The sequence below is a fragment of the Pogona vitticeps genome, chromosome 1 (assembly GCF_051106095.1).
Source record: "Pogona vitticeps strain Pit_001003342236 chromosome 1, PviZW2.1, whole genome shotgun sequence".
In the NCBI taxonomy this organism is placed as follows: domain Eukaryota; kingdom Metazoa; phylum Chordata; class Lepidosauria; order Squamata; family Agamidae; genus Pogona; species Pogona vitticeps.
The window spans coordinates 305,102,245-305,129,672 of NC_135783.1; the positions used below are offsets into that span (position 1 = coordinate 305,102,245).

The following is a 27,428-nucleotide window of genomic DNA, read 5'->3' on the forward strand; positions in this document are numbered from 1 at the left end:
CGCCCAGAGTGTGTTTGAAACACTATGGGGCGGTATATAAGCAGAAGCTTTGCTTTAAGTGCCACAACTTTTTCTTCTTGTTGTCCTGTGTGCTGAAGCATACCAACACTCCTACGTTTTTGAAAACTGCTATGCTTGAATAATATTATCCCTCAAACACCTAGGGCGTAAAGAGGCCATATGCTTTATATACAAGGTTCAAATGCATGAAATCTTTTTTTTTAATTGCCCACAAAATAATTAATTCCTATGTAAGGCTCACTGGAAGAACAGAACCTGAAGCTGAGGCTCTGATACCTTGGCCATCTCATGAGAAAACTTCCTGGAAAAGACCCTGATGTTGGGAAAGTGTGAAGGCAAGAGGAGAAGGGGATGACAGAGGACGAGATGGTGGGACAGTGTCACTGAAGCTACCAACATGAATTTGACCCAACTCCTGGAGGCAGTGGAAGACAGGAGGGCCTGGCGTGCTCTGGTCCATGGGGTCACAAAGAGTCGGACACGACTAAACAACAACAACGTTAAAGAGATAAGGAATTTCTATAATTTCTTCGTCCTTCCTTCCTCTTCTCTCCTCCCCTTTTGAGGAGGCGGGACACATTGCTGCGAATGCTACAATCCTAATTTACGGCACTGTTTTCAGGGGGGGACGCCGCCCACTTCCGCCCGCGAACACTTTTTAAAAATGGCGTTAACGAGAACCCGGACATTAGGAGCCTGACAACCGGAGGGCGCAGCGACGACGACTGCTTCCCCGTTTGTCACGTGACTGTAGGCGCCTCCGGAGGCCGGCGCGCCGTTCCTTCGGCGCATGCGCGGGTGCAGGAGGGCGGCCTTTTCTTTTGCCCGTTCTTGGGTCCCAAGATCTCGCTGGCGGCTTGCCGGTATATCTTGCGCACTTTCTTGGAATGGCGACTTGGCCCGGGACGGTGCTGCTGGCATGTCTGTTAACCGTCAGCTCGCGGGCTTCGGAGGTCGGGGGTGGCAGCGGAGAGGCCGTCGGCGCCGGGGAGCGGTTTAAGATCGAGGGTCGCGCCGTGGTGCCGGGAGTGAAGCCCCAGGACTGGATCGCGGGAGCTCGAGTGCTGGTGGACGGCGAGGAGCATGTCGGCTTCCTCAAGTGAGTAGCAGCGCGCTTCCTCTCTCTTTCGGCGGATCTGGTTTCCTGACTCGGCTTGAGACATCGGTGCGCGGGCGAGCGGGCTCGCTCTCTCTCTCTCTGGCCCTGTTTCCACCCGGAGATAAGGCGGTGAGGAGCAGAACTGGCGGCAGCCCCTATGGTGGAGGAGGTCGGGATTCGTAAGCTGTTTCTCTTATTTCCTTTTTTAAAATCCCTTCTTTCCTTCAAGAAGCGTAAGGCATCATCTAGAACTCACGTCTGTCAGCCTCTGTTTACAGCTTCTGTGAGAAAGAGCGACTGACACAAGCTTGAGCAAAGCTGGTTCTCAACTTTTGGCCCTTGTATATTTTTTGGACTTCAATTCCCAGCATCCCTGACTGTCGGCCATGAAAGCTGGGACTTCTGGGAGTTGAAGTCCGCCAATTAAGGGTCACCGTTTGATACCCATTGTGCTAAGGAGTTTTGTTCACGGAGTCGGAGTACACGTCTAGGTCACCCCCTCATAGTGACTCTTGTATAATAAACTTATTGCAACAGGTGGATACTGTATTTAATTTCCTTCCTGTTAAAATGCGAGACCAGAGACTACCTGCTTCGCAGCCTAGAGAAGATGAGGTTAAGTTAGAATGTGAAGAGTAAATGTTAGTGGATATTTGTTGCCTAAATTACAAACAGCTGCCCTCATAGGGATTGAAGAATATCAACCCTTCCTCCCCACAATATGAGAAATTCACACAACATGACCCTTTGAGTTGTGCAGTTTCTGCTTTTCTGCCCTGTCTCGTAGGTCAGTAGAAACTGCACAGTGTTTTAGATCTTTAGGAACTGTGGATACAAGTCTTATATTTCTCTATGCATCCAAATCTGGGATTTGTCCAGGGTGATTTTGATTTAAACCAACTTGATTACCAGTAAGAAAAAATAATATTGTGATTTTCTCATCAAAAGGACTCTGTTGCTTGCTATCGTTACATTAACCTTGTTTACAGGATTGCACACTTTCAGAGACAAAAGGCAGACACTCAAAGGAATCAGCATTATCCAAAGCAGTCTTGGATGTCTTCCAAGAATGTATAAGATTATATCATGCCATAAAAAAATTAGAGTTTCAGGATGAATTTCAGTCAGAGTGGGATGGAAATGATCAAATTTGTTGTATCTCATTTCCATAGCAATTGACCACTTAATCCAAGATTCACTGAAAAAGGATAGTACGTAATGGGGGGAAGGTTGAAGGAAAGGAGGAAGAGCAAATACAAGATGAATTCACTTCCTAAAGGAACCACAGCTTTACATTTACAAGAGGCTGCTTACAAGCAGGGCTGTTGAGGACAGTACATTTTGGACATCACTTATTTCCAGGGTCTCCATAGGTTGGAGGTGACTTAATGGCATGTATTGTAATATTAGAATGTATAATCCCTGGGCAGGCCACAGAGGTCCAGGGCACCTCCAGAAGAATGATAAACCCCTTTCAAGTATTCACTACATGGAAAACCATGGAAAGTGTCACCATAAATTAAAATTGACTTGGTGGCACATCATCATCATGATGATGATTCTTTAATGATGTTTGAGTTATAGCACACTTGAAATTAAAATTCCCATCGTAGAGATTTTTTAAAGCACTTAAACAATAAGTTTTAAAAATCCAATTTAAATTTTAAAAATACAACTATAATGTTAAAATCAATTTGCAATTTTTAAAATCCAGTCTGGATTTGTCATTACATTCAGTGGAATATGTGGTGAAATGTGTCTCCCAGTTATTAAACTTCTGACTAGCTTGGCTATGACATGGCCATCTAACTACAGATGTTTTTCCTTAGTGGCAAAACACAAACAGAATTGGATAAAGGACTTTTTAGTGTAATTATGTGTCTCAGTGGAATTTCAGTATTAGAAACAAAAGTTGCTAGGTTTCTGTGATAATTTTTTCTCCCAGCCAACGGGAAGATTTTTTTGCAATTATGTATGTAATGCAATTTTTCAGATGTGTCCAAGTAAATTAGATTAGGCACTCTTTAGTCTCGAGCAATTATGGTGACATACTCTGAGTAGAGGTCTTGGAACAGCGTCTAGTGTGGCTGAGAAGGCCAATATGAGAGTGACAATCCCTTCCACATTGAAGACAAATAAAATCTGTCCCCTGTCCAGCTTTCTGATTTTGCTGGTTTCAGGACTGCCTCTTTGCCTCAGCCTGCTGGACAAGTGTCTCTTCAAAACGGGAGAGGCCATGATACGGTTTATTACATCAATGTCCTCAAGTCTTCATACTTTTCCTTATTCTACCCTGAACTGCTGTATGAACTTCTTATGGTGTGAACAGGGATTCCTTGGGGGGGGCATAAACATATAAAATACTAATGAGTTACATTTCCTGCTCTTTGCACACCAGATGCTCTGCATCAAAAGTGAAGACTGTGCTTTGTTATCTGTACTTTAACAAGAAAAAATAAAAAATTTTGTGGTTCTTGTACAAAGTCAGAAGAGAGGTTGATACGTTTACTAGATAATTTAAAATCACAGCAGAAAATAGGTTTTGACCCTGTACACAGATCTTCATCAGGCTATAGTGTCCAGTCTGATGAATGCCTAAACAGGATTGAAAGCTAGCTTTTGTTCATGATTTTTTAGTGATCTAATAAAGGTATCACTCACCCTTACCTTTGGATCCTGTACATTAAAAGCACCTTTCCCATGTACTGTGCCCGGCCTATGTATTGTCATACACTTAGAATCTTTGAAAGCAATCATGTGGCCAGGCACAGTTGGAAGTGAGGATTAGGTTAAATCATTTGTGGTAAAAGTCAGACCAGAGAGCCCTCTCAGACAGTTTTTAGTTCCCACAAGGGTTGTCTAGATGCTTCAGGGAAGCATGTAAGTAGGATGCAAATGAAACAGTTTCCTCCCATTTTCCTTTTCCAGCAGCTGGTATCTAGGCATATAGTCTCTGATTCTTGATATATCATAGACAGGCTCTAGGAATCCAAGAGGAATTTCAAAAATGGTGTAGTGGATAGAGGGACAGACTAGGACTCTGGAGACCTGGGCTTGAATCCCCTCTTGGCCACAGAAACTCACAGGAATGGGGAATATCTCGCTTACCTTGAAAGCCTTATTAAGATTGCTGTAAGTCAATCCCAACTTGATGGCAAATAACTGGAATCCAAGATCCTGTTTTATACTTTGGGAGCCCTCTGGATCCTATACCACCTCCACAGTGTGGGCAGGATTAATCTGGAGAGCGGTGGAAGTCCACTTCTATTTTATTTGTTTCTTTTTAAAAGATGTTTAAAGTGTAAAACAAGGAGTGGAGTTATGGCATGTTTAAAGGGTTCCAAAGAGCAGTATTTGTCTTTTTACTTCTCTTTATTAGCTCATTTGTTTTTTTGTCTTGTGATGCTCTCATTTTATTCAATGATCCTGATTTATTATTGATCAATGAACCTGATTCTGTAGTTTCATGGAAGTAGGAAAGGACTAACCTCTCCTTTCTTTTAAGTATGACAATTGTTTTGAACTATTGTATTTCTACAGTGGTGGAATTAAAGCTGTGGTTGCTTTCATTGTATCAGGACAGATGGAAGCTTTGTGGTTCATGATATTCCTTCTGGATCCTACGTAGTTGAAGTAATATCCCCAGCATATAAATTTGAACCAGTAAGAGTGGACATCACTTCAAAAGGGAAAATGAGGTGAGGTTTTAAAAATTATATTGACTCGAATCAGTGTTCTGTGTGTGTGTGTGAGAGAGAGAGCGATAATGAAACAAGCTGATTGTTCTGCAAGACTTTGCAACTCAGTGAAATTATTTGTTGATACTACAGGCGTCATACAGTTTGTTGTCTGCAAGAAACCAGAAAAACATGGTTTTTCATTTTGTATTTACATTTGTCAAGGTACATACAATCAAACATGATCAACAAGCTTTGAAGCAGGGAATGACCATTAAATTAATTATTTGTTACTTTTTTAATTGACATGGTTCTGCTCATGGATGTGCCCTTATCTAGACTTCTGTCCATCTTCACCTGTAAAACTGCCTCCTGTTGGAAGCTTCACATTTAGTTAAATGCATTTTAACAGTTGATTGGTGTATGACTGTCTTAAGGATGCAGGTTTTGTCAGAAAGTACTCTCTTAGGAATTGTAAGTTTCAATATAGATTTGTTTTCAAGAGCATTTTTTGAGTAATTCCTATGTGCTTGTGATAGCTTTTCCTGTAAAATCATGAATTATTTTTCATAATTTATCACATTTTTTCATTATAAAGAAATGAGTATATTCCATTAGTTTAGTAAGTTGATATATCTGAAAATAGAACTGCTGCTGGCTGCAGAGTGAAAGTTGATTAAAATAATTCTTTTTAAAATGTATGCACGCAGATATTCTTCAGATAAAGATTTATTACAAGTTTTATCAGATATCCACGGATATAGTGAAAACAAAACTCTACACTTATTTTGTCTTCATCTCTTTTTAAATGTTCTAACTTAAAAGCATGTGTCAACATAAAAAAAAACCTAAGATCATGGCCACTGATCCCATCACCTCCTGGCAAATAGAAGGGGAAGATATGGAGGCAGTGACAGATTTTACTTTCTTGGGCTCCATGATCACTGCAGATGGCGACAGCAGCCACAAAATTAAAAGACACCTGCTTCTTACCATAAAGAAGGGTGATCACCAAAGAATTGATGCTTTTGAACTGTGGTGCTGGAGGAAACTCTTGAGAGTCCCCTGGACTGCAAAGAGAACAAACCTATCCATTTTGAAGGAAATCAACCCTGAGTGCTCACTGGAAAGACAGATCCTGAAGCTGAGGCTCCAATACTTTGGCCATCTCATGAGAAGAAGAGACTCCCTGGAAAAGACCCTGATGTTGGGAAAGTGTGAAGGCAAAAGGAGAAGGGGATGACAGAGGACGAGATGGTGGGACAGTGTCACTGAAGCTACCAGCATTAATCTGACCAAACTCTGGGAGGCAGTGGAAGACAGGAGGGCCTGCCGTGCTCTGGTCCGTAGGGCCATGAAAAGTCGGACATGACTTAACGACTAAACAACAACAACAACAAGCACATGGCTAACATTAACAAAATTTCAGTTGAGTGATAGAATGTAATATATGTAATATGGTGTTACTGTTAAGAGTATTTGGGCCGTGGTTTCTTTGGCTCATGTAAACCTTTTTGATCTTGTAACATTCAACAGAAATACTAGTTGTTTACAGTTACTTAGTGTTGTCTTGATATGATGGTAATCAGGAATATTTCAGTTTAGTTTGTCTAATGCACACTGAATTGCGTTTGCAAAACAACATACAATATATTCAAAAAAGTTTTTTATGCTGTTATTGTCTTTGTGGGGTGTGGTGCAGTGCTGTCTACTATCTCCATAGGGCCTATTCTGGGGAAATGAAATTGCACTAAAGAGTCTCATGCAGGCATTGTTTAAATTTTCATCTAACACACAATCATTGGAATTAGCAGCTAAATACGTCTGGAAACCTGCATCAGGTTAGAGTCATAATGATGTCAGATACATTTAAGCTGTATTCCTAAGCACTTTTTTTGGCATAAGACATGTTGAACACTATGGGACAGTCTCACTGTGTTCATTGCATAGCTGCCTGCTGCTAACCAGGTTAACAGTTCACAGGATTATAAATCAAATATAGATGAACCAGTAGGAAAAAAAATGAAGCCAAAATAATTAAGTGGGTTTTGTTGTGGTAATTGTATCAAAAAGGTTTTTTTTTTTTTTTTGCTAGAGCAAGATATGTGAATTACATCAAAACATCAGAAGTAGTCAGACTGCCATACCCACTTCAGATGAAATCCTCTGGACCGCCTTCATATTTCATAAAGAGGGAGTCTTGGGGATGGACAGACTTCTTGATGAACCCCATGGTATGTAGGCATAAACTGATATGCCAGTTATTTCAGTGTGTTATTCTCTGTCAAGTTGCTTCTGCTTCATGAAGATCCAAATAGGATTTTCAAGATTTGTAAGATATTCAGAGAAGTGATCTAGCATTTCTACTCTTCCTTGAGTTTCCATGGTGATGTAGGGATTTGAACCTGGGTCTCCGGAGACTTAGCTGACATTTTATCTACTACATCACACTGGCTCTTGCAGGAAGTTACCTATTTAATATAAAGTTCAGGAGCTGTTTTTGCACGTAGGACAAACATTGAATGGGCTTTATGCTTATTATGTCATTTCTTCAGAGACCTAATGCACATTTAAATAAGGCTTGTTTTCAGAAAAGTATTTAGGAGAGGCATCTCAAGAGAGGTAGATGTTTACATAATCTTAAGAGGGATTTCTCTTAATCCCTTAATAATCAACTGGAAGTAACTGTTGTAGTTATAAAAATGTATTGGTTTACAGTGTGATCCTGTGCATGCACTTCTTGGTTGTCAGAACAGCCATGGATTCCCACTTCACTATATTAAATTGATGACCTGAACCACCTGTAAATAGGCACTTCCATTATTAATATATATATATATATTATCAGTGTGTATTTTTTGAAAGACTGGGATGGTGACCTGACTAGTAAATCCCCATCAAATTGCAAGTTGACTGGAACTTTTCATTACACAAGCCACCACTTCTAGAATTGGTGCTATACCTGGCTGGACTGTGATAAACCTACTAAATGAAGTTCTAACGAGGGTAATAAAAGTATTTTGCAAAGGAGGAAGATACTAACTACATAAAATCTGTGGTCATTAAGTCCAGCATGAAGTAGTTTTGCTGTATTTCTTGTTTTGGTGAAATTTTTACAACAGGGTTTATTGACTCCCTTGAAATTAGTCTGGATATGTCACCAAGATTGGTGTTTGTGGTGGCATTTGGAGGTGGGGGAGCCCTCTGCCACCTATACATTCTGTATAGTCTTTTAGGCTTTTGACATCAGTGATGACTAGGGGCTGGAAACTACTGGGTATTCACAAGATAGTTTTTAATACTTTTGCTCATTCTGTGCATGATAATATTTGAACAAATACAGAATTCCACACGGAAGAAGATAAGTTCTGTTCTGTGCAAAGTGCATATTGGCTATTGAATTAAATCAATGTGCTATTCATTGTATCTGACTATGCAAAAGCCTTTGACTGTGTGGACCACAACAAACTATGGCAAGTTCTTAAAGAAATGGGAGTGCCTGACCACCTTATCTGTCTCCTGAGATTTCTATATGTGGGACAGGAAGCAACAGTTAGTACTGGAAATGGAACAACAGAGTGTTTCAAAATTGGGAAAAAAGTACGACAAGTCTGTATATTGTCCCCCTGCTTATTTAACTTACATGCAGAATACATGCGAAAGGCAGGACTGGATGAATCCCAGGCCAGAATTAAGATTGCTGGAAGAAATATCAACAGCTTCAGATATGCAGATGATACCACTCTGATGGCAGAAAGCGAGGAGAAATTAAAGAACCTCTTAATGAGGGTGAAAGAGGAGAGCACCAAAAATGGTCTGAAGCTCAACATCAAAAAAACTTACATCATGCCCACTGGCCCCATCAACTCCTGAAGGGAAAGATATGGAGGCAATGACAGATTTTACTTTCTTGGGCTCCATGATCACTGCAGTCTGCTTCTTGGGAGGAAAGCAATGAGAAACCTAGACAGCATCTTAAAAAGCATAGACATCACCTTGCCGACAAAGGTCTGCATAGTCAAAGCTACGTTTATTCCAGTAGCAATGTATAACTGAGAGCTGGACCATAAAGAAGGCTGACCGCTGAAGAATTGATACTTTTGAACTTTGGTGCTGGAGGAGACTCTTGAGAGTCCCCTGGACTGCAAATAGAACAGTCCTATCCATTTTGCATGAAATCAACCCTGAGTGCTCACTGGAAGGACAGATCCTGAAACTGAGGCCCCAATACTTTGGCCATCTCATGAGAAGAGAAGACTCCCTGGAAAAGACCCTGATGTTGGGAAAGTGTGAAGGCAAGAGGACAAGGGGACAACAGAAGACGAGATGGATGGATAGTGTCATTGAAGCAACCAACATGAATTTGACCCAACTCGGGGAGGCAGTGGAAGACAGGAGGGCCTGGCATGCTGTGGTCACGAAGAGTTGGACATGACTTAACGACTAAACAGCATCAACATTCATTGTATGATAGATCTGAAAGGGGTCTGACAGTTCATCCTGTCCTCACCAGTGTTGAACCAGGTTCTAACAGCACATCAAAAACAGTTGACCATCCACCCTCTGCTAAAATATCTCCAGTGAAATCAAACCAACATATTCTGAAGCAATCTGTACCAGCTGTTATCATTAGTAAGATTTCGGTAATTCTGAACTAAGACACATCACCCTGCAACATTTCCACCTATTGCTTCTAGACTTGCTCTATGGAACAAGAGAGAACAAAATTATTCCATATTCTGCTTGATAGTGCTTTAGATGCTTGAAGACAACTGTCTTTTCTGTCCCTTCAATCTTCTCAAATGTACTCAACTGTTTCTCATACATTGATCTAATCATGCCAGTTGGTATCCTCTAGGTCAGACCTGGGCAAAGTGCGGTCCGAGGGCCACATACGGCCCACAAGCCGCTCTTGTTTGGCTCCCGGACAGTTTTGAACATCAAAACCATTTATATCTATTTGTCTAAAGTTGATCAGTTGCTTTTCTTTAACATACTGTGGTGCCTCACATTACGACATTAATTTGTTCCAGTGAAATCGCTGTAGAACAAAAATGTTGTAATGCGAAAATAAAAAGCCCATTGAAATGCATTTAAACCCCTTCAATGCATTCCAGTGGGCTGGAAACTCACTGTCCAGTGAAGATTCTCCACAGGGCGGCCATTTTCGGTGCCTGTGCAGCGAGGAATCCATCCCAGAAAACAGTGGGGAGCCATTTTATTTACCTGGCGGCCATTTTGAAACCACTGATCAGCTGCCCGAAAATCGTCGTTTTGCGAAGGATCGGTTCCCGAAGCAGGGAACTGATCATCGCAAAGCGAAAAACTCCTATTCAGACCATTGTTTTGCAATCGCAATTGCGATCGCAAAAAGATCGTCGTAATGCGGGGCAATCATAAAGTGGGGCATGACTGTACCACAAAAAAACCTCTTTAGTATTTGTGAAGATTAACAAGTTTAAAATAAAAACAATCATAACATTACTGTTTCATTTTATTTTTAAGTAAAGTTGGTTCGGCCCTCGAACATAGTTCAGATTTTTCATGTGCCCCCCCCCATAGAATTTAATTGCCCACCCCTGCTCTAGGTGCATTCCAGTTTGGAAACAGTGTTCCAAATGTAGAATTTTCTATTCTATCTTTCATTTGGCACATAACCTTACTGATTACATGAGAGACATGTTGAAGGTAATTGAAACCTGGGCTTGAGACCTAAGTTAGCCTTTGCCATTTCCTCATCATAAAGATTCATAGCTTTGAGATTCTTCAAAATCTGTCAGTATGCATTCAGTATTTCTAGGTACCATGCTTTGTTATAGAAAAGGATAGTTTTAGTTGCCATTAGACAATGTGATAATCACTACAAAGTTCTAAGAATATATCAGTCATGTTCAGGATTAATGCTAGATTCTTTTGCTTTGGCTATTCATGATATAGCAGAAGTTTTGAAGTTCCATGAGTAGTTGAATACTCTGAAAGTGCTGTCATTCATTTTTTGTTCTCATCTGAATAAGCTGAAAGATGAAGTAACAATGTCTTTTGAATTTCAATATTCAAGGTTATGATGATGATCCTTCCATTGTTGATCTTTGTATTATTGCCTAAAGTTGTCAACACAAGTGATCCTGATATGAGGCGGGTGAGTAAGCCTATTTTATAATATATTATGAATAATGTGCCCCCCAGTCACCCCTTTACATACAATAGAAAGTTCCAGGGACATACTAATGGTCATTCAAATTACTTCTAGTTAGAAGTATTGTTGTCAGCCAATAAGATGAGTCCTCAGTAATGTTTAAGAGCCTCAAATTTGCAACTAGAAATTCATGTCTAAGATAATGATAAGCAGGAAAAAAAATCATATGCACAGTATGTATTGCATATATTTTATTCACTGCTTTATACTTGGTCAAGAATGAGGTAGAAGCTGCTATGGTAAAACAACAGAAAAGGTGAGTTTGAAAGGGACTGTGGAAGATGCAGGTTCAAATGTGAAAAGACTGAATGAGCTTGTTGTGCTTGAGAGAGTGGTTGTTGGATAGTTTCCTTGATTTCAACGAAGTGTTCTGACTTTCTATTGCCTTTTGAAAAAAGAGTTTGCAGTGTGTTTTGAAGTTCCAGAACAAAACATTCATTCACTTACGTCATAATTGAGAGTTGATTGGAAGCTGTATTTGGAAGGCAGACTGCTTTTCCATTTGGGTGTTCGGAACAACAAAAACTCGTACAGCACCTCTTTCTTAATTCAAGTTTATTGAATTAAGCCAAAAGAGTCAGTTCCTTTCCTTATAGCAAATTTAGCATTTGCCTAAAAAGTCATTGCTGCTGGTACTGGGAATGGCCCCAGTCCCCATGACAAGATATAATCATTCATCAAAGCCACCGAGCAAAAATAATACATGTACAGTGGTGCCTCACATAGCGAGGTTAATCCGTTCCGGATTAACCTTCGCTATGCTGAAGCATCGCTGAACGGGGCAGCGATTTCCATTGGAACGCATTAAACATCGTTTAATGCGTTCCAAATAGGCGAAATACTCACAGTTCAGCAAAGCTTCTTAATGGCCGGCAGCCATTTTCGCGCCCTCGCCTCGCTTAACGAGGGCGCGAAAACGCTGCGCGCGGCCATTTTAGGCCATTTCCCGGCTTCCGGCGGCCATTTTGGCCGCCGAACAGCTGATCGGCGGGGGTCGTTTTGCGAAGATCGGTAAGCGAAACGCTTACCGGTCTTCGCAAAGCGAATTTTTCCCTATAGGAAAAACGTTGTGCGATCGCATTAGCGATCCGAAAAAACGGATCGCTATGCGATTTAATCGTTATACGGTGCGCTCGTTAAGCGAGGCACCACTGTATATAAATTTGAGCATCTGTGGTTTTCTTCCTTTGTTGATTGCTTGGGCTGATGTGATGTTAGTTCAAGCATCATTCTGCTATCAGTGTGGCAAAGTATAATTGAGTCATAGCTTGCCATGAAAGCATTGCAATAGATCTTGATTCCTAGAAGAACAGGCCATCAGTCTCTTCCCACGTTATATATCTTCAGGGTTTTTTTTTCCTGCCAACTTATAGTGACATCTTCTCTTTGCTTGTTGTAATTAGAACAAGAATTCATATCTTAGTCATCTTCTGATATGACAAATCCATGGTAACTGGAAGTTTAAAATATGATACATTTAATTATCCTAACATATTGTCCTTTCACCATGCATTATGCTGAATAGCGGAAGGCTAGAACAAAATGGAGATTCAAGGTGTTTACTAAATCTTCTCTGTTTAGAGTGCTTACTGTCTGTCCTTGGCTGCTGCTTTTGGCTCTCTGTGATTGATTTTCCTTTCTTCTGAATTATCACTGTCTTCAGTAGTTCATTACAGGTGTCAGGATTTACAGTTTATACAGTAATATACTTCAGTAATCGCTAGATATTAAGATACACAGTGCTTCTAGTTTAAATCAGCTTGCAGTTCTCTGCATATTGACAAAAGTGGGAATTGCTTCTGAATGAACATGCATAATATTGCATTACAAATGTTTAACAGACTTAAAAATGGAAGATAAGCTGCCTATAGTGAACTCAGATGCATCCATTTGCTGAACTAATGTGCAGAATGCTCTTCTTGAGTAATACATTGATTGCCTAATGGAAATCTCATGATGTGCATCCTCCATGGAAGAAATGATAGGCTATCATGGAAGTAAAATTGCATTAAATTTTGGAAGTGCAATGAAAAATGAATTGGATCTATCCCACTATCTCATAAGCCTCAGTCATATCAGTTTTCCCATACAGCAGGGTTGGGATGAAGTGGTGTTCAAAATATTGTTGGACTCTGTTTCCCATCGGTCCTGTCCAGTTGAGCCAATAGTAAGTGATGCTAAGAGCTGTAATTCCAGAGCAAAGAGTCACGAGTTACCCACCTTTTATGCCAATTGCTAGATAGTTGAAATAAAATACAGTTGGTGAAAGAAAATTAATATTGAGAAAAAAATATTTTAGAATACTACCGTATTTTTCTGTGTACAAGACTCTACTTTTCCTAAAATCATTGCACTAAAAATTGAAGGGCTTCTTATACACGGAAGTAAGCTGAGGAGAGAACAAAACTGCCTCTACTTTGCCTCTGTAAACAGGCTTCCTTCAATCACGAGGCTCAGCTTCCTACAGTCAGGAGACTTAGCTTCCTCCAATCATGACCCTTTATGGAACTGACGTCAGCTGATGCTGAACAAACCAATTGGAACACTCCTTGTTGGAGGTGGAGCCTGTAGGCTCAGATTCAACAGAGACTCGTAATGTCCGAGCGTTCTGAGCCCAGAGGCTGAATACTCAAAACTAAGTTAATATTTCTTAATTTGGGCGTTAGAAAAGTGTGTGGGAGGTGTCTTATAAACAGGGATGTCTTATAAATGGAAAAATATGGTATTTCATTGGCTGAAATCCTGTTGCTTTATAATACATGAAGAAGGCACATAGTGTTGCTTTCTGTGCCTTCTAGCTGGTCTCCGTGGGGATTCTGAAGCAAAATAAAGCAACAGGATTTTGGCCATTATGTTTTAAATGAAGTTTTAACTATTTCTGTTTAGTTTTCAGTAAACTATCTTAGATTTGACATTGGAGACACTTCAACAATATATGAGCTTTTAAGGCGAGAATCCTGTTGGAAAAAGACACATAACAGTAATCACATAAGTGGTTCCCTCTTTTTCTGGAAGGTCCATCACACAACCAATTCCACAATTAGTATGCCACCCCTCATCAAAGGGAGAGTAGCTTGCACAAGTACTGTTGTGTAAGTTTTACCAACAGGATTCTGTCATGTATAGCAAATCGTTTCCCTGTAAGACTACTTTAGACATTGTGATCTAAGCTATTTGCTTTTAGACCATTCTTTTAATTTTTATCTGTACTACAACCAATTTATTTTTTAAGTTATAGTTTAGACTGTGGCTGTACAAAGGAGTCTGTAGTGGGGGTATATGTTAGAGAACAGCTACAAAATGACATGACTAGTTGGTGAGCAATGAACCCTCTAGATTTATCTTTCTATATGATTTGGCAATAGTTTTCATTTACACACACTTCTCTCTGTTTCTGTGTGTCTAGGAAATGGAGCAATCAATGAATATGTTAAATTCTAACCACGAACTGCCCGATGTCTCGGAGTTTATGACAAGACTTTTCTCATCAAAATCTTCTAGCAAGTCCAGTGGCGGCAGCAGTAAAGCAGGGAAAAGTGGGGTGGGGAAAAGGAGGTAGTTGTTTCTTTCCCTGGAACCACAAACGGCACAACCCTATTATGTGGTATCATCTATATATTCTGTGGAAGAACAGAAAGCCACTACTGTACCCTTAATCCAATATGAAGTTGGATACAAAGACAACTGTTGTGTGTGGTGTAAATTTTTAACCTATTTAAATATCTTGTTCTTTGAACACATGCATGAAGGGATGTTGCTAACGTTCTGTATCTCTGTAAGGTCAATACTGATGAAGAGCGAACATCTTTGTAGAGAATAACATTAAAGAATTTAAATTATGTGCGATATATTGAATTTTTTTTTTTACAGAACATTACTGTACTGTCTTGCTTTTAAAGAATGGAAAGTGATATTTAACAACATTGTGTTCTTTACTACATTATAAAATTCTTAATATTGTTCTTAACAATATTTGGTAACTTGGGGTTCCCAAAATGTTTGTTGCAAGACCTTTTGGATTTATTTCAACAGTACAAGCTATATTCTAGCAGACACTTAGGCTATATGACTTGTTTGGATTTCCAAATTACCATGACACTTTGTAATGAAATATTTGGGTGTTTGTGGTAGAAAAACCCATTACCTCAATCATCCTCAAGTTCCTATGTTGATCTTTAGAGTCTTAAAAATCACAAAATATCTTAGCTACCTTCTGTCAGAAGATGGTGTTAACAAAGGCTTTATAAATATAATTCCAGACAATAATGGTAAACATGCTTTGAAGAAAAAGAGTAGCAACCTGTCCTGTGGTTGTTGTGGGTTTTCCGAGCTCTTTGGCCGTGTTCTGAAGGTTGTTCTTCCTGACATTCACCATTCTCTCTGGCTGGCATCTTCAGAGGACTGGAGTAGGAACTCTGTCCATGTTCTGTTGCTGTTTGTTGGATAGTTGAGTATTTATTCCTGCTTTTCATGTATACTGTCCTGTGGTTGAAACACAATTGATACAACTAGCTTAGGGTTTATAACAGTGCAGGGTTAGCACGTCATAGTTTTTTCAGGAGAAACTAGAAAACATGCTAACTTTGTGAAAAAAATAAAATAAAAATCTGACACTAGACATTCACCACCAGTAGTGACACTGATTAATGGATAGCACTGTGGCCAATGTGAAGCTGATTCATTCAGAACTTTTGTTTCTTTCATGTAGTAACCAGGGAGATCAAGCAAAAGTAAAGAGACCCTGGAAAAGTTTCACTACCCGCTCTCAGTTGGTAGACTGGCTTTATTCATGTCAAATTCTGCCACATGATTTGGGTGATCCCCGTTTCCTCTGCACAATGGCCTATCCTATTAAACAGGATCTCCTAGTCCCATGTGTAGCACTTTTCAGAAGGCTAAAAGGATTGCCGTTGGCAAGATGGGAATAGAACACTCTTTCATGCAAGCCCTGTTTTGTGTGCCTACATTCCAGTCCAACTCTTAACATTTCTTTAGTTTAGAGTTAAAGTTAGAAAGTACAGTGGTGCCTCGTTTAGCGATGTTAATCCGTGCAGCAAAAAAAGCTGCTAAGCGATTAGAAACACATTTAAGCCCATAGAAACACATTTAAACCACTTCAATGCATTCCTATGGGCTTAAAACTAACCTTAAAGCGAAGATCCACCATAGTGGCGGCCATTTTCGGTGCCTCTAAAGCCAGGCAAAACAGTGGGTGGCCATTCTGGAACCGTTGATCAGCTGTGCAAAAATGGGGGCTTTGCGATGATCACTTCTCCACGATAATCACAAAGCAAATTTTTCCCATAGGGACCATCGCAAAGCGATTGCTCTTGCGATGGCAAAAAGTCCATCGCAAAGCGATTTAATCGCTATACGGAGCGATCGCTATGCGAGCACCACTGTATACATGAAAAGCCGGAATGTCAGATCAGAATCTATTCATTCTGGAGGAGCTTTCCATTGTTCTCTTGGATCTGCTTGTGCAGGCAGTGTCTGTGCAGCACATATCCAATAGGTGTAGCCTATCCCAACCTAGAAGTCTATGTTTTGCATTTGAGTCATCCATGGGCACAGAGATAAGAACCCATAGTTACTGTAGTCCAGAAACAGGCAATTTGGGATCCTTCAGATGTTGGACTTAGTCTCATCAGCCATAGCCAGTATGATTAACGGTTAAGGGAGGTATACTCTTACTACATTTGTAAAGGAGACAAGATGCCCATGCTGCTGTAGGTCAAGGATGACTTCAATTGGTCAACTTAACATATAGTTTCTTCTGATACAGATGTTGCTGTTCCCAAGCTTCAGTGCCTATTTGATAGCAATCTATACAGGTAGTCAATCCTTGTAAGAATTATCTTGCTGAAAAAGGAGTACAGATGGGAGCCCAATTCAACTTCCCTGTTCCACAGATTCTTAATTAATAATGAGCACACAATGAGACTCTTGATTTTTCAGGGGTTAGGGGACAATGTGTGTCAGCTTCCATGGTCGCAGTTTGGCCAGGATGAGCAAAAATGCAATAGGGCTTCTGCTTAATACTCAAGTGAGTATTGCTTATTTCCCCACACATTCTGGGTTTGACTGTGTTATGTACTCTTGAGAGAACTGGGGCACAGTCAGCTTCAAGAAGAGTGGCAGTGGGTTGGATGGCTCACTAGCTTGTCTAAATGTTTTGACAATGGATTTGTAATGAAAAGGGTTTTTTTGTTTCCATCACAGAACAGGGATCATGAAATCTAAAGGTCTGAAACTTTTAAAATCTTGGGAGGCATGGGAGAAATGCAGCCTAGGAATGAAACAAACAAAATAAGATCTCCAGTGTCCAAATCACTGGCTAAGTAACAAGGTGAGAGATGACAGCTTCTCAAGAGTAAGATCTCCAAAGTAGGAAAGTAAGCCTTTGTCCAAATACTTGTCACTGGTTTCAGGTGAGACTAAAACTAACCTACTTAACATGCCTGTTCCTAACTGTACTTATATGCATCTTTTGAGAGAGAATGAGAACTCCTGTTGCTTGTGTTGTGGGGGCAGCAAAATGAAGAGAGTAGAATAGTGCAGATGGAGAGAGCAGAAAACCGGTGAGAAATTAAAAGGGTAAGGGTACAGTTGTTACATTATCTAGCTGGCTGGGTTTTGCTTGAATTTTAGCCATGCTGCCACCTGTTGTTTCAGCTAGTCTGGATTTCCAGCTTTTAGGGAAAAAGTATAAGAGATACATCTTTACTACCTAGGTATATCAGTTTTATGACTCTTTAATTGCCCTTGTTGTTAAATTGGTTTGGTTAGGTTTGGTTGGGTTAGATTGGTTAGGTACTGAGAAGGTACCTGGAATAGAGACAGACTGATCTCTCTGTTCCAGAAATTTCTGTTTCTGTAGCATAGATAACCACTGATAGATAGATAGATAGATAGCTAGCTAGCTAGATAGATAGCTAGCTAGCTAGCTAGATAGATAGATAGATAGATAGATAGATAGATAGATAGATAGATAGATAGATAGATAGATAGATAGATAGATAGATAGATAGATAGATAGATAGATAGATAGATAGATACCACCTTTATTTCCATAAGTAAAAATTGGACATAGTCACGGTGGTTTGTTGTTGTTATTTAGTCGTTTAATCATGTCCGACTCTTCGTGACCCCATGGACCAGAGCACGCCAGGCCCTCCTGTCTTCCACTGCCTCCCGGGGTGGTTTGTTAGGTAACTACATATATAGATATCAAGAGGGCAGAAAAGTGTTAGACATCCTTAAAGGGACAATGGTTTGTCTCCTAACAATAGTATCAAGGAAGGAAGTCTGTGACTTTTTCTACAATGCCAGTCATCTCAGCCATCATCATATAGCAAACTTTATCCAGATCTGACCTCCCTTCCAGCTTTAATAAAATTGGGGCTATTAACCTTGATTGGCTGATCAAGTGAAGCGGGCAGTGCAAAAACATATGAACAAGGGTTTCCAGCACCCCCTGTTCACATGGGCAGTGCCTTTCTGAATAGGAAACTGCATTAAATCTGCCACTTAAGGCAGTTCAGGTAGGTAGACTTTAAATACCTCACTAAAAAAATTGAGGATTTAATGAGATAGTTGTAATAATTAAAACGGTAAGTAGTTGATGTAACCTATATGCATTCTGAGGAGCTGCATGGAATCCCTGGCACACTGCAGAGCCTTACACCACTGGCGAGACCCAGGTGACAAAAACAATAACACCACTTCTGAGGATGAATAGTTCCTGCCAGTCAAAACTGTGCATTAAGAAGATAAGATCAACTAAATATGACATAGGTTTCTGGAAATTAATTCATCTGAAAACATAATACAAATGAGCCTTGATACCCACTCATACACCTACCCACACTTTCACACTTACTGGGAAAAGCTACAGTACTTGTAGGGAACTGCAAAATAAGAGGTGATGTTCAATGAAAATTACTCCTCTTAAATTCTTGGAGTCAGATGCAAACTTTGTAACCAGTCCAGCACCTGAACTGTTAGGTGAAGCTAATACCCAGGCATTGCCTATAGAACTCTGGAACGTGACTTCAGCAGGAGACTTCCACACTCAGATATGTTAATCTTGCATGGGTGTGCAGTCACACATGTTCACTTACTTAAGCCGAGAGATGACAATATGTTTTTTTAAAAAAAAACATGATTATGCAGTACTGCAGTGACTCTTCACAACCTGAGTTGATTTCTGGGCTCAGGTAGCCAGCTCAAGGCTCACTTAACCTCCCATCCTTTCAAGGTTGGTAAATTGGGTACCCAGCTCATTGGGGTGGGGCAATGTACAGCCTGCATAATTCATTTGCAAACCACTCAGAAAGCACTTTAAGCACCATCTGGCAGTATATAAGCAGCACGCTTTGCTCTTGCTTTGCTAAGACTATTATAAATCTAACAGGAACCTAAAGCATTGGCAACTGACCTGCGCGCACATATCACAGACTGACGAACTCCATGGGTCTATGCATGCAACTTTAAGGGCATCTATTTATGGCATTTTGAAATGCTGTCTCAAGCAGTATGTTTTTGAGAGCTGCATAAAATGTACCATTCAACTGATGGACAAAGCAGTCACAAACTGGGGGTAAAATGAACTTGTTCACAAGTGTAAATATTTTATGTGCAAACATCTGTTTACGCTCTGTGCTGCATGTTGCTACTCTTATTGCTTGCTCCCTGAAATTTCTCATTTTTACCCGAAAGAACACGGACTAGATTTTAATCCTGACCCCAAAGAGAAGGAAATCTGCACATCTTCCTAAACAGATTGAAGAAAACAACCATAAAACCTGTTGATTAAGAACTTTTTTCAGCATTTCAGGCTTTCTCAGCATAGAAAGAAACGGGTGCTGTAAATCATTTATTATCTTTGTAACTAAAATTTAAAAAGGATTAATAAATAAATTGTTTTATGTTTAAATTTCTTGGTCTGTATCTCTTGTTAAAATAAAATAAAATGCAAAACCAGAGCTGGTCAAGGCCTCATGGCCACTTCACAGGAATTTGTTGTGAGAAGGTACACTAGGTAATTCTGGAAATAGGAAACAAAGAAAAGGGGTAATCAAAATTGGCTCCAAATCATGCTTTACTTTGGAATGTATTTTTTAAAAATGCTAAATAACTTCTGCCCTCATTTATTTTTTTAAAAAGTTCAGATGTAGCTATGGACCATCAGAACTTCCATTAGACTTTTTTTCTAAAATGAGTCGGACAGACTCCCCTCCAACATCTCAGGATCGTGGAACAAGTGTTGGTTAAAGCCTCACGGCCCCTTCAAAACACTTCATTACAAAAGCATAGGTGTCCCTGGGATTGAAAACAAGTTGTAGAGAACCGGGCACATCCAATAAAAACCAAAGGATACAAGGAGAAACAATCTTGGGATGTCTGGGATAGGTAACAATATGTGGTGTCTTTATTACGTGGTGAAAAGCTTTAAAAACGTTCTTGCTTAACGCGTTTCGGCAAAGCCTTCATCAGAAGCAAAATCTTGATATTTCTCTGGTCTGTATCAGCTCCGAAGCAAAGCAAAATTGGAACAAAGCAATCAGAAACTATGAAACCCTAACAGCATTTGAACAACCAGTCATGCTGCTGGTGGTAAGAAACAAACCAATCTGCATTAAAAGGCAAGTTATGGGATACACCTTGTTTTTGCCTGCTAGCGAGAGGACTCTTGAATTTGTCAGCATTCTGGCTTAAATTGCTGCAGTTTTCTCATCTTAGAATCTTTTGTGAGTAGTGTTGCATAGGGGTATTTTTTAAAAAAACAAAACAAAACAAAACACCAAACCAAAACCCTGGTATCTTATCTTTTCCTTGCCCCTCTAGGAAGAAACCAAACTGATACCTGGATGAAATGCAAAAGTGCACAAGATGGTACAGATGCCACTATACCATATTATCTTACCTTGCTGCTCTAAGGGGTAATGTGCTGCCATTAGCTGTACATCTAGGTATTGATCTTTGTGGCTTTCATAAACTTGGGTTAAAAATCTGTTGAGCCTGTGTTCATATCTGACCCACTTGCAAGTTATTTCATGTTCCTAGAATGTTTAGCAGCCAGCCATCTTTGTCCTTAAATTATGAACACTGCAGTTTGATTATACTGCACTGACAAAAGCTACAATAATTTCAAACCACACCCCACTTTTTATCTTTAAGTAAAGCTATAGCTGAATGTCTGTGTGGGTTAAAGTAGCCCTTTTAGGGAATACCATGTTCACAATGGTCACAAAAAGCCCATGATTTTCAGAATCATGCTGCAGACTGGCGGCTTTGCACCCATCACCTCAGACTTAGGTAGCTTTTTTCCTGCAGTATGGAGGAGAAAAGAGTTTTTCTTTGTAAGTGACAATACAAACACCATTTTGGAAACATAATTTATCCTATGGAAGGTGACTCTGTCCTGCTGTTCAAAGATCCATTATGTTGCTTTCGACAATTCATTTCATGTTAGGCTCTATGCACTATGTTTTTCCATGACACAACAGATTCATCTCTGGCAGTATTATTGCTCTTATTTTGTGATGGGCTTTAGTCATGAGGTGGAGCATAGGCCAGTCAAGTAATTCCGGATGTCTTGAGCAGAATTACAGACTTTGTGGAATCCCCATTCCTGGCAAAGTTATGTCGCTGTGTTTAACATTGTACAGGTTTAATCCCATTTTAACATCTTAATCTACTGTGATTTCAAGCATAAGTATTTTTTAGCCATTGTAGGCTGCCTTAAGTCCCTTCACTTGGAGAAAGGCAAGATGTAAACAAAGTAAGTAAGCAAGTAAATACAGTATTCTTTTAGAACTATGGCCCCAACTATCTGTATTTCTAAACATATATTACTGCCTGGCATCATACACTGGTCCTCTCAGGGCTGAAGGCTTGAGGCTGTAATGATGTCATCAGCATATATGAGACAATTAGAACTGAAGGCCCAAAGCCTTTAATTCCCACAGAGTAGGCTGATCCTGTAGCCTAATCAGGAAAATATTAAAGCTTATGTTATATCTAGAAGATCTGAACTTTCAAATGATCTCAACTATGATTATAGATGCAAAAGTAGCAATTCAGTCCAAAACTGATAATGAGCATTTTAGAGGTATTTTGAGATTAATTGTGTCTGTTTGGGAAAGTTTTAAAGGGTTCTGTTGGGACTCTCTAATTAGTGTTAGCTTTTCACAGAAAGATGCAGAATTAATTGAACAACTGTATCAACAAATATATTTCCCTAAGAGACAAATTGGAAGAATACTTATTCAAGCATTAATAGACAGAAGTTTAATATCTGAAACATAAAATAGAAAAAAGACATGGATCATATAATTCAAAGATATTAGGAAACAGGTGCTCAAAGCTCACTGACTTTTCATATAAAGGTCAGCCCAGGACAAGCATGGCATTAGCCATGGCTGCAAGTTGTGCTAACATTCAGGGAGCAAACAAAACAATGGAAAATTCTGCAGTGGTTGCCCTACACATTTAGAATATATACTACCACCACCACTACCAACAACAACAACAACAACAACAACAACAACAACAACAACAACAACAACAGTGTGTCATCAAGTCAATTCTGACTTATGGTGACTTTTTTCAGGGTTTTTTGTGGCAGATAATACTTACTTACTTACTTACTTACTTACTTACTTACTTACTTACTTACTTACTTACTTACTTACTTACTTACTTACTTACTTACTTACTTACTTACTTACTTACTTACTTAATATGCCGCCCACACTACCCAGAGGTCTCTGAAGTGGTTTACAATTCCCTTCTTCTGGGAATGTGCAGCTTGTCCAAGGCCTCATAGGCTGGCTCTATTTGCAGGAGACACAGAGTAGAATCAAGCTCCCGGCCTCTGACTCCGCACCCAGATACCTAAACCACTGATCTTTTCAGCCAGTTTCTACACAGATACACAACTCAAATTAAGGTAGAGCATATTTTAGGCGGCCAACTTTTCTTTTTGAAAACGAGGGTGGCCTTGATAGGCAAGGCTCAGAGGACTTCCCCGGGGAGTACAAATTGTAAGGACATTCCTTTTGTGCATGGATGGGAACCTTCGGCCTTTCAAGTGTTCTGAATACAGTTCTCTCATGTTGGCCATGCCGGGTGGGGGCTGATGGGAGTTGCAGGTTCACACAACTGGGGGAACAAAGATTCCCTTACCTCTATACCTAGTTCTAGTGGATATGATTAACTTGACCTGAGACTTATATTCTATTGTGGGTGAAGAAGTTAAGAAGCAGGAATGGGGTGAGGAAAAAAATAGGTCACTGAACATACCGTAACTTATCTTAGTCTCTCAGCACAGCCTGCGTGGGACAGCTGTGAAGGAAACATAAAAGCATGCTCAGAATCTTTAACACAGAAGCATGTTTCCAGAAGGGTGAGCACAATCAGGAAGGCTCAGCAACCAGTCCCCTTAGCGCGAGTGCATGTCTTTCAAAGGAAACATTGCTGCTACACATCAGTTTAGTCATCTTAATGGATCCTTTTGATGAAAGGAGTCTAATTTCAGGCTTGTGAGGTATTGATTTTGTTCAGAACACAAGAGTGAACTAATTCTGTCCCTTTATCTGTTTATAACAGTGGCTGGGAAGTCTGGGGAAAGGGGAGGTTTGGGGACAAATGTGTGCCTGCAGCTCCCCCTATGGGCCACATGAAGAGCCACATGGCTGTTTTCAACCATTCTATTAAAAAAAAAATTTAAAGGAGGGGAGAGAAATTTTAGAAATGTTTTCAGGAGGTAGAGGCTTTAAGGAACCCTTCTCCACAGCCCCCAACATAAACACTTCAATTGATTTTTTTAAACTTTTTTTTCCTTAGGCCTTTGAGACCACACAAGTGCCCTTGTACTGTAACAGCAGTCAGGATCTTAAATGGGATGTGTTGGCCAAGATTGTGTAAGTCATGCTTATTACCAAAATGTAGTTGCCATGCCTCTTGATAGTGAATTGCTGCACATTGGTGTTCGTTGTCATAGAATAGTAAAGGCCTACTCTATCTTATTAACTAGTTTGCTCTTGAAATGTACACCAATTGTGTTATACCAGTGTAAAAACCTAATGGGATATTGAGCGCTATGATCTGTCCACGCATAGGGAAGTTTTTGCTTCCAGTGACCATCGCCATGCTTCTCCCAGAATCCTCTGAAGATGCAGGCCTCAAAAGCAGCACCCATGAGGTTTTGAATACTTGCTGGCAGGGGGAAGATTAGCTATTATTTACTGTATTTATTTATTAAATTTATACCCCACTCCCCTAGACCGAGGTCTACTCTGGGCAGACACCTGCCGCCATGGACACAGAAGCCCTTCATGTTGAGGTTTCAGTCTCTGAATCTCAGCCAATTATTTACTGTCTTATTTTTCCTCTGCACAATTCAAATATGTGAGTTAAAGCATGACAGTGCTGGTCACAGACTGATGGCGTCATTTATATATATAGTGCTTTACAGAATATGAAAGGACTGATATTTTTAATTTTGTATGATTTACAGAAGTATGGTTAAAGCAGAACAAAGAAACACTCCATTGTCTAGGAAAATGATTCACCCTGATATGTTTGTATGTGATTTCAGGATGAGTATTAACACCCCCTCTTTTTCTTTGCTAAATGTCATTGCAAAGCAGTGTAGTAATTATGTACCACCAAGTCTGTTTGGTAGCAGGAGTGATTTACCATTCTCATCTTTTGAGATGTTCTGGAACTCTACAGTGTGTCCAGAGAGGCACAAGAGGCAGGGCATGTAACCCCGTCAGCTGGCTTCTCTCCCAGGAGCTTCAGTAGGGATTTGAACTTCCAAAGGCAACACACAGTTACATTTAGGTAATCTTCTTCCCACTAAAACTGAAACATAGCAACTGTGTTCATTTTTAGTGAGTGAATTTTGCACAGTTCCATTTCAATTAGAGATGGGCACAAATTAAATAAGTGAATCATCAAATTCATTTTAAAAATGTCTAATCAATCGATTCATATTTGGGCAAATCAATGCCCCTGACAAATACAAATCAATGATTTTAGGGGGGGCTATAGAATCGTCCCCCAGTCACCTAAGAACACCAGAGTTGCAGGAAATCTTCCTCTGTGTCATGTTCCTGGGGGTTACGACAGCAGAGTCCGATAAGCCAGTCCTATGTCAGGAATTCAGGGAATGCAGAGCTGATATCCAAATATCAAAGCCAACTCACACAACGTACTCCAGGGTCAGAGTCCAAAGCCAAAACACACAACATAGTCCAGAGTCCAAAGCCAAGGGTCCAGAGAACAAGGTTCAAGGTTGTCAGGAGCATGGATGCAAGCCAGAGGTTTGACTTGTTGCTTCCATGGACTTTCAGCCATCTGAGAGCTGTTTATATAGTAAAAACAACCCTTGAACAGCCTTTGAACTGCTGGAAGCCTTTTCATCCTGTCAGAACTCAAGGCTAGTTGATTGGATGTTTTTGCGGGCAGCCTTCAAGCGATCCTCTGACCTTTTCGTCATAAGTCTTCCCCGAAGCCTGGCCTGAAGCCTGTCTACTGGGGGAGGAGAATCTGGAGGCGATTCAGCTGTTTGTATTTCTAATCGCTCAGCATTCTTCTCAGCTACAGTTAACCCTTCAGGTTCTGGATCTTCAGCTGCGCTCATGACACTCTGCCTCCCCTCTATTATCCCTCCAAGTTTGGTGAGGATTGGATTTCAGATGTCTGAATTCTACACCTACAAAGAGGGCCCCCTCAGGAAAGTCCCCCCCCCCCAGCATCTAGAGACACCAAAATCACAGGGATTACTGATTCTTCTCTACAATCCAAGTTCAGCGAAGATTGGGTTTTTCCGAGCCAAATGCTAAAGGGCACTTTTCAGGGGTGGGGACCCACTTTGTGCAAATATAACTTGGATGTTTGAAACCCAATAATGATAATATAATAATGTTTATTTATATTGCACTCTATACCAGAGCACATTCCAATAGTCAGAAACAGTTAAAATACAACCATAACATAATTACAGTAAAAAAAAAAATACATTAAGCAATTATCATTTAATAGTTACATGGAGGAGGACATTTCAGAAAATGTAGTTGTAACACTTACTGAAATTTCATTTTCCACCCAACTGTTCAAGGGACAGGTGCCCTGGCCTACATTCATATAGCAGCCCTATATAAACTACAAGATGGAAGATTGGAGATTTCTCAGAACCTCTCACTTCCCACTTCAGCTCTCTGCAGAGATGTTGCCATAGCATGAGATGAGTTTTGCATCATAGGCATGGACAATGCAGTTATTTTAGTACATCTCTTTATTCTAATAAAGTTTTCTCTTTTTGTCTTTTTATGTATTGCTGCTGCTTCTTGGAATACCTGTAACATAATCTTTACGCTTCAGTGCCTTGTTTCAACATGTCCCAGTTTGTTTTATATACTTATCTACAACAAATGTGTTGGTATTACTTCACACAGCAGCAATGGGGGGGGGAGAGATGCATGTTTATCTGCATCCTGCAATGGTAAATAACAATTTATGCTGGCAAGCAAGAAGTTGAGGCTGTTGTGAATATTATAAGCAGATCCATTATCACTCGAAGTAAAATATTACCTGAAATATTCTTTACAAAATATCTTTACAAAACATGGAGGGATTATAAAGTCAGGGAAAGCTCCTCTGTAATTTTAGTGTCTCTAGATGGCTGGAGAGAACTTTCCTGGGGGGTCCTCTTTGTGGGCGTGCAACTAGGATGTCCAAAAGCTAAACTTCACCAAACTTGCAGGGCTTGTAGAGGTAATATGGCTTTCCACAAAATATGGAAGCAAATCTTTCTGCCAGTTACTGTACAGCTGATTGCAGAACGTACACAGAGGCTGAAATTTGGTTGAAAGTCACAACTAGAGTACTCCCATTTGAATCAATTGCACTTAACAGAGGATTGACTCACAAATCCCCATTGATTCAATTGACTTATTCTCGCTGTGACTTAACGACTGGATTTCAGCCAGAAACTCCTCACAATAGTATGAGTTGCCAGTGTTTTAACACTCACTTTTATGTGCTCTGAGGGGACCCACTTTGTACATGCATATCTTAGATGGCTGAAATCCAATGTTCACCAAACTTAGAGGGATTGTAGAGGACAGTCAATAGAAGTTTATCTCTAATGTTGGTTTCTTTAAGTGCTCGGGGGGGAACTTTCCTGGCGGAGTCCTCCTTGTGGGTGTATAAAAACACAGACTTCACCAAACTTGCAGGGTTTGTAAAGGAGGGCTAAGGGAAGCTTCCCTGTGAATTTGGTTTTCTCTAGGTGCTTGGAGGGGTATTTTATAGGGCTTAAAACAACAGATTGACAAATTAATTCTTCAGTTCATCAGAAAAAATCATAAATTCGTAGTTTGTGATTCATCAACCTTGATAAATCACAAATCAAAACATA

At 40.1% G+C, this 27,428-nt stretch overlaps 1 protein-coding gene across 1 annotated transcript; it reads left to right on the forward strand.

Moving 5' to 3' along the window:
- The first annotated feature begins 765 nt into the window (after window positions 1–765).
- EMC7 (ER membrane protein complex subunit 7) lies at window positions 766–14,839 on the forward strand. Its single transcript, XM_020795764.3, has 5 exons — window positions 766–1,120; window positions 4,699–4,818; window positions 6,893–7,031; window positions 10,856–10,936; window positions 14,400–14,839. Exons 1-5 carry the CDS (start codon window positions 909–911, stop codon window positions 14,550–14,552), a joined length of 705 nt encoding a protein of 234 aa, XP_020651423.1. The 5' UTR covers window positions 766–908; the 3' UTR covers window positions 14,553–14,839.
- The last annotated feature ends 12,589 nt before the right edge of the window (window positions 14,840–27,428 follow it).